General features: G+C 36.8%; 1 protein-coding gene and 1 pseudogene across 1 annotated transcript; one reads left to right on the top strand and one right to left on the bottom strand.

The window, feature by feature from the left end:
- Positions 1-407: 407 nt before the first annotated feature.
- LOC143634645 (putative clathrin assembly protein At4g32285 pseudogene) lies at positions 408-1,977 on the top strand (annotated as a pseudogene).
- Positions 1,978-2,832: 855 nt separating this feature from the next.
- LOC143634644 (long chain base biosynthesis protein 1-like) lies at positions 2,833-6,265 on the bottom strand. Its single transcript, XM_077102671.1, has 13 exons — positions 6,102-6,265; positions 5,877-6,014; positions 5,706-5,800; positions 4,897-4,988; positions 4,715-4,808; positions 4,565-4,637; positions 4,334-4,466; positions 4,081-4,255; positions 3,826-3,966; positions 3,630-3,725; positions 3,401-3,542; positions 3,201-3,328; positions 2,833-3,082 (listed from the first exon to the last, which is right to left on the bottom strand). Exons 2-13 carry the CDS (start codon positions 6,001-6,003, stop codon positions 2,906-2,908), a joined length of 1,473 nt encoding a protein of 490 aa, XP_076958786.1. The 5' UTR covers positions 6,004-6,014; positions 6,102-6,265; the 3' UTR covers positions 2,833-2,905.
- Between the last annotated feature and the right edge of the window lie 4,751 nt (positions 6,266-11,016).

The raw sequence follows: 11,016 nt of genomic DNA, 5'->3' as shown, positions 1-11,016 counted from the left end.
ATGAATATGAATGTTAAGAAAACATTAACACAAACTTGGTAGTTGGACCGAATCGTTGACATTCACCATTCTTGGTTAGCCAAATTAAATAAAACATTGTTTGTGTTCATTCGTTTGTGTTCTTGAATCATTCATGGACAAGTTCATTTCCTTGATGAATGAACACGAACAAGAATATTCGTTCGGTTAGTTTTCCATGAACCGTTCACTTGTCCGATAAAAGATTAACAGACGAACATAAACAATGTTTACAGCCTTATTTGTAATCCATATGTTTCAACCTTTGGATACTAAAAATAAGAAATCAATAGAGAGTTTGTGAGAAAATGAATTAATGATGACTGTATAAATTTATATTATTTATTTTGCAGACTTGAGACTTCAGATAAAGAGATTCATTTTGTATCAATGTCTTCAAGTAAGATCAGGAAGGCGATCGGCGTGGTTAAAGACAAAACCAGTATAAGGATAGCCAAAGTTGCAGGCAATGTGGCTCCTGATCTCGAGGTACTTATCGTAAAAGCAACAGGCCACGACAACGAACCACCCGAAGAAAAATACATACGTGAAATCCTTCATCACGTATCTCAATCCAGAGGATATGTAAGCGCGTGCGTTTACAATATTTCAAAACGTTTAAGCAAAACGCACGATTGGGTTGTTGCGTTAAAGGCGTTAACGCTCGTACACCGATTACTAGTCGATGGGAATCCCGTGTTTAGTCAAGAGATAATGTTCGCAACCCGAAAAGGGTCAAGGGTTTTAAACATGCCGGATTTCCGAGTCGAAGCTCTTTCGAATTACTGGGATCATTCAGGGTTTGTTAAAAACTATGCAATGTATCTTGACCAGAAGCTTGAGTTCATAGCGTACGAACGACAGCTAAGCCCGATAGGGTTTAGAGACGATCACGGTTATGGAATAAGTCATAAGTCGAAATCTTATAACGATTTAGTTGATTCGGTTGTATGTGGTGAAAGAAAAGAATTACAAGTGGTGAAAAGTGTTAACGATATGAAGCCCGATAAGGTTTTGGAGTGGTTGAATAAACTGCTTCGGGTTATTGACCGAGTGTTAGCGTGTAGGCCCGTTGGAAATGCGAAGACTAGTAAAATGGTGCTTGGTGCATTGTATTTGGTGTTAAGAGAAAGTTTTCGGGTTTATGCTGATATATGCGAGGCGTTAGGCGTTTTGCTTGATCGGTTTACGGATATGGAGTATGGTGACTGTGTCAAGACTTTTGATCAGTATGTTATTGCAGCTAAAAGAATTGATGAACTGGTTGACTTTTATAGTTGGTCAAAGGAGTTGGGAGTTGCTCGAGCGAACGAATTCCCGGAGGTGCAGAAAGTTACTGATAATATTTTAGGAACTTTAGAAAAGTTTTTAAGAGAAAAGAAGAATAGGCTGAAAAAAAACATGGAAGAATGTAGTAACGAAAATGGGCTACCATCGTCGTCGACGATGGTAGCCATGATGGAGGACTTGTTGAATATGAACGACGACTCACTTCCGCCAGTAGCTAACGATGACAATATGTTGGCACTTGCTTTGCTTACCGGGCCTAAAACGGTTGAAACAGGTGGAAGTGGAAAAGCTGACTGGGAGGTGGCATTGGTGGAGTCCGCTAGTAACTTACCGACACATAAGCCGACGAGTGGTAATGGTCTTGATGCGGTAATGTTAAATGGCATATATGATCAAGGAGCGGTAGCTGCACAACCTGTATTGGCATTGCCTGCACCTAATAAGAAAGTGGTGCAGCCGGTGGTGGACCCACAAGACCCGTTTGTAGCGTCGTTAACGGTCCCACCACCGCCATACGTGCAGCTTGCTGACCTGGAAAAGAAAAAGGTGTTTATTGTGCAAGAGCAGCAACAGGTGTGGCAGCCATATGGAAGCAATGGTGGTGTTGTTGCTGGTTATAATAATAATGGTATGGGACAACAAGCAGGGTATACCTATGCACATTATTGATCAAGTTCTTCATATTATTTATGCTTTTTTTATGCATAATTACTACTAAGAAATTCTTTATAATGATTTTTTTACTTGTTTTACTTCCAAGTTATGTATAAAGAAACTTGATTCATGAAAAAAAATTTCCGTGGTTTCATTTTGACCGGTTTCTAATAAAAAGATAGCATTAATGGTGCGTGTGTGATATATAATATATATACCCTTACAAAGTTGAAAAGTTAAAAGATTTCATATATGTTAAAAGATTTCATATATACCAAACTAAAAATTATCATACATTCCAAATTGAATTTTTAGTTAATGACTATTCTACCCCCTTTGCATTATATTTGTTTAAACACTATTTTGTATTTAAATGTTGATCAATGTCGATGATAAAAAAGCAAACCGAACCGTCATCTCTCCTCTTGTATTCTCTCGACGACAGATAATCAATCAATCAAATATGTAAAAATAAGTTAAGCTAAAAATGAGTAAACAAAAAACTTTGAGGTTAAAGATGGGCATATATAAAATTTTAACGTTTTAGAAAAGTAAGGTTAAAATGGTCATTTATTAGGTTGTTTTTTATGAATTGGGTGTGTTGGATATTTTAACTACCTTGTAACGGCATATATGATATTTTTAGTTTTGCAAGAGTTTATATAATATTTCCTAAGTTTAGGGATATACATGATTCATGAAATTGCCCGTATACATATATTCGATTGCATTTACTTCAATAGGCAATTGTATAAATAAATTTTATAAACTCAAGTTTCTAAACACTAAAACAAATATATAAAGAATATTTCATGCCAGTTCAAAATGCAAAGAATATGCAGAACCCTATGTCAACAATGTCTTACAATGATACAGTAAACTATCACACAAATGAATATTCTTTCAAAAAACTGTCGAAAAGACGAAACTGCAAGTTTAACATTCAATTTTGACCTTTGATTAATGAAGCTGCAATGCTCTTCAGTGCTACATACGCTTTCTGTAGATCAGATTTGGTATGAGCAGCCGATACAAACAATCTGATCCCCACAGGCAGATTGCATTTGTCAAGTGTTGATCTTTTAGAAGGTACCACGAAAACCGAGTGTTCATCTAGTACCTGAAATTATATCAACTTGTAATTAACAAAAACGCATCATACAGGTTGTATTTGTAAATTTAAGGCTTACTTTATCAGCAATATTTTGAAGCAATACATTTGTAAATTAAAGGCTTACTTTATCAGCAATATTTTGAAGCAACTGAAGATCACTCTTCACGGACCCGGTGGATTTCTTTAGTACAAGAAACACAATCGGCGACAGAATATCACTTGCAATTTCAAGTCCTTGTATTCCCGACAATCCTACAAATATTAAAAATACGAGTTATTAAATAATAAAATAATATAGTAAAATAAAGTAGATATAAAACAAACCTGTACATAACGCCTTGATATTATCTCTTAACTTTATTAAAAGTTCAGGGTTTTCTTCAATGACATCAACGGCGGTAATTGCAGCACTTGCCAAGTATGGTGGCAAAGATGCAGAAAAGACATAACCCGAGCTGCTAAGGCGCTACAACATTTCACAAGATAAGAATTAAATGACCGTTTTGCCCATAATCATTGCTCAAATTTACAAATAAATTTCATTAGCTCGTACTTGGTGATCGACAACTCGACTACTTCCAGTGCAAAATCCACCTTCTGATGCCAACGCATGTCCCATAGCAGCGGTTAATATATCTACTTTATCGATCTACAAAAGTAAGATAACTGTTAATCTATTATTCATTATTTTTGAATGAATTTAAACAATATAATGAACATTAAAAATGAGTTTCAGAAAGATTACATACGGGAACTTTGTAGTGCTCAGTTAGACCTCTACCAGAGTTTCCAAGCACACCAAAGGAATTACTTTCGTCTAGTAAAACACGAAACCAATACTTCTCCTTAAGTCTGATTATCTCGTCTAGTGGAGCAATTTGGCCCGAATTCTAAACATTTCATTAAAACTTATATTAACATTAAACCAAAATCAATGCCTACGAAAGGACATATAACTATATAATTATACGAAAATAAATAAAATTGGTAACTATTAGGAATACCTGGTAGACGGCTTCAACCACAATGTAACGTCTTAACTTCTTAGCTCGTTTATTATCTTGTGTAACTTTCTCTAGTGTATTTTTTAAAGATTCCATGTTATTATGCTTAAAGTACACAATTGTACTTCTTGATAAATATAAACCGTTTTGTATACCCCAATGAACACCTTCGTCTCTGAAACAAAAAAAATTATTGTAAATAAAGATTATGCAAAATGACATGTTTGCCCTCGATAGATATTTTATAACTTACGCAATAACAATATCTCCTTTCTTGCAAAAAGCCGGAATCGCACTAAACATAGTCGAAAGTCCGTAAGAATAGAGTATGGAATCCGGAGTTCCTAGAAACTTTGCTATTCTTGCCTCACAGTCAAGGTGAACATCTAAATAAATAAAAAAATAATAATAAAATAAATAAATAAATAAAAGAATAAATAGTAACTATTTACATGTTAAGCTGATAAATTGGATAATTGTATACCGATTGTTCCGTAAAATCCACGAGGACCGCAAGAACCAACACCGTATTTCTCCAAAGAAGACGTGCACGATTCCTGTCATATGAAAACCGTATAAATAAACATGTTATATAAATCCACAATCAAATAAAGTAAAACGGTAGTTTTCTCACACGTAGTTTCTCATGTTCCATTAATCCTAAGTAATTTGCCGAAGTAAAATTCACCACTTCTTTGCCATTGATTATTGTATGTGGTCCTGCAGCACTGAATGCAACACAACTTATAAGTTACTTACATAACCATGTATACATAAAACACATACATGATGCATGTATCATGTATGTATCTATACCTCTCTAGTATTGGACCTTCTTTTTCCATATCTTCTGTTATAGGTGGGATAAGAGACTCCGGCGTCCATTCGTCACATAATTCGTCTATTTCCTACACGCATCAAGCTAACAGGTTCATCAAACCAAGATATAAATAATTAGGGCAGTCAAACGAACCGAAACGTTTGGCGAACTGTTCGTGAACTGTCCGGTTCGAAGTTCGTTTATATTCGTTCGTTTTATAAATGAACGAACATGTGAACAAGTAATTTCGTTCGATTAGCTAAATGAAAGAATACGAACAAAATCCGTGTTCGTTCTTGTGTTCGTGAATGTTAGATAAGGTGTTCATTAACTTTTGTTTATGTTCGCTAATGTTTGTTTGTCTATGCTTGTTCTTTAAATTAGTTTTATATTTTTTGATGACTTCTCTAATCATATTCAAGCAAAATTATATACTATATATATATATGAGTATTATGTGATTTATTTATAATTAAAATAACATATGAATGTTAAAAAAACACCAACACAAACTTGGTAACCGGACCGTATCATTGACACCGACCATTTTCGGTTAGCAAAATCAAATAAAGCATTGTTTATGTTCATTTGTGTTCGTGAACTGTTCACAAACAAGTTCATTTCCTTAATGAACAAACACGAACAAGAACTTCGTTTGGTTAGACGTTCTTAAATCATTCGTTTGTTTGATAAAAGCTTAACGGACGAACATGAACAAGGCCTTGTCCGTTCGGTTCATTTACAGCCCTAATACTAATAACATAACCAGGAAATCAAGTTAAAAAATGAACATGATTGCACGAACCTTATTAGTTAACGGGCGTTTAGGCGGTTTGTAACTCTTTTGAGATAGTAAAAACAGAATAACAACAAGAAGTAAACCTTCCACAAATAAGTGACCTATAACACAAATAAATATAAACTAAATTGTATTCAATATGTTACAAGATTAATAATGAAATGAATATTAATTAACCTCCAATTGGGACTCCAAACACAACAGCTCTAGCAAAAGGTGCATCATATGCAAATGTCAACCAATCAGATGCATTTTTTAATGAATCCATCAAGGATGTGACAACACTGTTGTTTGATAACTCCATCAACTTGATTTCTATTGAATAATTATATAGTCAATCATACATAACAATAATTATAAATCATAACAGATTATTTAAAAATTTGAAATGAAAATAATTACCGTAGTAGATCTGGAAGTGATTGGTTTATTTTGTATGTTGAGTTCAGAACCTTAAACGAGACAAAGAGTTGGTCGTGGAGTTTAAGGTTAGGATGAGATACGAGGTGGAGGAGGGTTGTTGTCGAAGGTTTGGTCGGGAAGTACTTGAGATTTATGTGACAAAACAGGCGGCGGGTTGTGTTCTTGTATCCGGCGATTAATTAAAATCTAGTAAAATTTTATTATTTGGTGTGGAGTGATAAAGTATAGACCGGTCCGGGTCATGGTATATAACCCGTTTTCTATTGGGCCGGTCGGGTTTTGAGGGTGGCGGTTGGATCGGACCCGGTGACCCGACGAGTGAACCGGCAATTTTTGTTTTTTCTTTAATCAGATTCGTATAACACACAAGACCAGTGTTGTAAGAGACGGAGATAGTCAAAATCTATCAAACTCGGAGTAATCGGACCCAAAATCCGTCATGGTAGGTGTAAATTAGGTTATAATTGGGTCAAAACTGGACCAAATCGGCCATGTAGAATAAGTTCTTACCTTAATTAAAACCAAAATCGAAACAAATCTGAACGGGATTGAGGTGTATGTGTATGTCTCTGTTGAACAGGTTGAAGTCTTGATGTGTATTGTCTAGGGTTACAGACTTAAAAGGGAAAACAATTATATCTTTGGCCAATTTAACATTTTAACACCTCAAACCTAATTTGTTTACATTTACTCCATAAATTTATAAGTTTTCGCATAAATTGTATATAAATTTAGTATATATTATTTATATATAAATATATATGTAACATAACGAAATTTTCAGGCCAAAAATGTCAATTTTCAAAGTCAAAAGACCAATTCTGCCAAAAATCTAAACCCCAAGGACCAAAATGTAATTTCTGGATTTCCTGACCTATCGCGGTACGCGATGGGTCAGAGGAGACACCCATCGCGTACCGCGATGGGGATGTCTGACACACGTGACACGTGTGCCACGTGGCACACGGTGGCAGCGTCTGCCGTGTTTCGCTGTAGTGTGTATATTTATGTCCGAGTGAGGAATGGCCATGTGTATATTTATGGTACCTAAGTTATGTCATAAACGCTGCAGTGTTTCGCTGAGGTGACCTAGTGTAGAGACTCGAGTTTATGATGATTGTTTTAACTTGATTATTCCTAAGCCAAGATGGTCCGAGACTTACGTGGTCTCGAGGGATGATTAAGTAAAGAAAATATTTTTAGCGTCAGCATATTCACCAGCATTCGTTGATGACGTATTTTATTAACATTTTGCAGGTAATCAGGAATAGAGCTTGAAAGACGAAGAAGCTCAAGAATCCGATGGCTCGGATAATTTTGTGTAAATATAAAATATGGTGGTTTTGTAAAACATATAAACAAGTAAACTTAAAACGAGACTTTCGTCTCGCATTTTGTAATGTAAATATTTATAAAATATGATCCTTTGTTTTTATAAGTCTTCCGCATTAACCCGCAACTCTGATTTAATTACAAATATGGTACCAACTATGGTTCACACTCCTAGGCCCGAAATGGGGGTGTGACAGGTTGGTATCAAAGCCATCGATCTTAGCGAATTGGGTATCATAAAACAATATCCAAGCTTCGATCCAAGCATATGAAATATTATTTGTTTATTTGAAATAGGGATAAGATTGGTTGGTAACCCTTTCTTTCCCTCTTTACACTCTAAACCACCTATCAAGAAGTCTTACGAGAATTTAATGGAGTATTATGATAATGAAGTAAGAAGAGCGAGGAAATACTACAAATTTTCACAAGGAATCATGAGCAAGGATTACTTTGAATCATTCTTCAACGAATAACATAAACAAAACTCTAATCCAAGTCCAATTTACCATCTAGATAATACACCACATGAAGTATACCAACCCCCTCGACATTCAAGTTATCACCCAACAAGTTTACCAATGTACCAACCATCTGAAATACCGACGTATCATCCTACTGAGATTCCCACTTATCAGCCATCCGGAAGTTCAACACATTACCCACCAAATCCACATCCATCATATGCTTTCCTCTCCAATATACTAATCAAAGAGGAACCAAAATCTTCTTCATCTGACTGGATGCAATGCCACTCCGATCAACGAAGGTGGCATACCGGCAATTCAACTATGGATACTGCTAATTCTCGTATCAACCAGGAAGGACACTCTCACAAACCCAAGATGAAAGTGACGATGCCATATGAGAAGATCCACATGCCGGCAATGACTGAAGAAGAACCCGAAGAGGAACCAGAAGAAGAATCGAAAGAAGAAGCAGAAGAGGAACCGGAAGAGGAAACTGATTCCGAGGAAGAATACCCGGACAATCCAAATGAAGTAACCACACCGGAGGAAGAGCAACACTCCACCCCAAGCTATGGTTCTGTCGATCCATACATGAAATTTCTCCACGAACTCAAGGGAAAGGCGTCATCAAGTTTTTCACCATACCAAGGCGAAATTCCATCAATTGAAGAATAGGCCAATGAGATACGCGAGCAAAATAAAGCAGCCAATGCATTCTTCAATTATCCCTCTGATGAGACTGCAACTCCATACCCTGATCCCAAGAACCACTACGACATTGTGATGATGGGTTACCGCGACCCACCTCCAAGATATGGGTATCCAACTGACATGCCTCAGTCCCAGGAGGAGCATTTGGACCGAGCCTTGAACGAAACTGATGACCTTAGGAAGAAAATTGCTGTGGAGGAGAAGAAAAAGAAGAAGATAGGATACAAGCTTCTTCGCTAGTGCAACAAACTGACGAAAGTGGTGAAGAAATTTATGAAAGACTAAGGTGGTGTTTGTTTTTCCTCAAAAGCTCTTCCAGACCACTTCTGTCTGCGCCGCGCAGACCAAGCGCAGACGTTGTGGTCTGCAGTGTGTTTGTTTTTCCGAAGACATTTCATTAAAAAACCTCTGCCCGTCCTCTTCTCCCAGAAGTGTTGTTCATGCTACTTCTAACCTCTTCTCAACTTTTATTTCCCTTAGCTCTCTCAAACCTAAAACCTATACATCTTCTTCTTCAACCCTCAAATCCCGTCAGCCCCTTCCCACCTTTGATTCAGCCGCCACCACCTTGCTCCACCTCGCCGCCGCTCCTCCGCCACCTTCCTCCTGCACTTCCATCCATCCACCGCTGCTACGCCCTGTCTACACAACCCCGCCTCCCACGCTGTTCCTTGCCTCATATTATTCGGCGGCGCCACTGCCTCATATTATTTGGCGGCGACACTGCTGTTGGCGGTGGACCTTCGTCTCCGGTCCCTGGAATCCGTAACCATCCATCCATCCTTCATTGATTGATTGTTTACTTGAGTTTGTATAATTGTCCCCAAATTGATTGATTAGGTTAAATGTTTCAATTTTAGGGTTAGATGGTGTCACAAACTCTGTTCATGTGTGTGATGTTCTCACCAGAAAATGGACCACAAATTTGTTTATATATTTGGTTTTTTTAAGCATTTTTAGTAGGTTTGATTTGTTTATGTTTAGGTTTTGTTGTTGATTAATATTAATTTAGGTTTTGGTTGTTGATTAATGTCAATTGTGGTTTTATTTGATTTGTTAAGAATTTTAATAGGTTTGATTACCATTAGTTTGTTTGGTTCGGTTTGTTTATGAATTATTTGTTTATATCATTCAGAAATAATTTTTAACAGTATGCAGACGTTAAAAACAAACAGTCTTTTTCTTGCATGTTGCAGAGGTTTGGTCCACCTCTTCTGCCACAGATCCCTGCAGATGTGGTTCGCAGACTGCAGACATTTTACCACTTAAAAAACAAACACCACCTAAGTAGATGAAGATGGTGTGTTCAAGAAAATGAAGTTTATATGTGTAAAATAGTTGTATGTTATGTGTAATATACAATGTAATAAGAGTTTGTTGTAAACTAATATACATATCGTTTATGATATGTATATAAATGTGAAATAAATAAATTTGTATATTAAGAAAAGAAATGTGTTAAATTTCATATAAAGAAAAAGAATAAAAGATAAAATATGTCTCGACAAAGTGATAATCGAGAGGTTTCCCGAAAGGAAGCCGAGAGACGCGAAGTGAAAGGAAAAGGTCCCGAGAAAGAGGAACCAATTCCCGACAAATATCTGAAACAAATCCAACAAATGGTTAAAAATGCGGTTAGAGAAGAATCAATGTCTAGATCTCAAACAAGACATTCTCAAACAAAACATACTCAATCAAAAAATCCTTCCCGTAAATATGTTTCTAAACCCCGTACTCGACCTTCACGTGAGGAAGAGAGTGTGCATGAATCAAATGCTGATGTAAGGGTTCATAAAGAATTTAAGAAACTCAAGATAGGAGGATGTTCATTTAAAGACTTTAAGTATTACGGACCGAAAGAATTTCACGGTGACAAGGGAGCCATCAATACTGTAAGGTGACTTGAAGAGATGGAGACGATTGTGATCACAAGCAAGTGTACGGAGGAGGAGAAGATTCAATACTCCGCCCTAATGTTCAAAGGCGAAGTACTAGAATGGTGGAACACGCTGATGATGAGTAGAGAAAGGGAAGTTATGTATAGTTTGACTTGGAACGAGTTTAAAGAGTTGTTATTGTCAAAGTTCTGTCTGATGCACGAGACGGACCAGATCCAAACCAAGTTCTTGGCTCACAAGGTTGTTGTAACAAACCTTCGTGAGTACAATACGAAATTTCAGGAATACTGTCGATTGGTTCCCCAGCTGGTTACCCCTGAGTCCAGCAAAGTGACACGTTACATTTGGGGACTGCCACGAAAGATTCGTGACATGGTGAGATCGCACTTACCACAAACCGCCGACTCTGCGATAGAGTTGGCTGGATACTTGATGGGCGGAATGATCCGCAACAAAGAAGAAGATAGGAAGGTTGTACCAGCA

Source organism: Bidens hawaiensis, unplaced genomic scaffold (genome assembly GCF_021521415.1).
Source record: "Bidens hawaiensis isolate Kalapana, Puna unplaced genomic scaffold, B.hawaiensis_p1.1 tig00007139_1, whole genome shotgun sequence".
Taxonomy (NCBI): Eukaryota; Viridiplantae; Streptophyta; class Magnoliopsida; order Asterales; family Asteraceae; genus Bidens; species Bidens hawaiensis.
Note: the sequence above shows the minus strand (reverse complement) of the source record. Positions and strands in the feature narration are given on the sequence as shown.

Bases quoted from the DNA above. Each gene is read 5' to 3' on its own strand.
- LOC143634644 (XM_077102671.1), bottom strand. From the start codon at position 6,003: ATGGAGTTATCAAACAACAGTGTTGTCACATCCTTGATGGATTCATTA. The intron at 3,726-3,825 runs GTATGTAATCTT...TTACTTTTGTAG, and splicing joins CTGAGCACTACAAAGTTCCC to ATCGATAAAGTAGATATATT. The intron at 3,083-3,200 runs GTAAGCCTTTAA...ATATAATTTCAG, and splicing joins TTCAAAATATTGCTGATAAA to GTACTAGATGAACACTCGGT.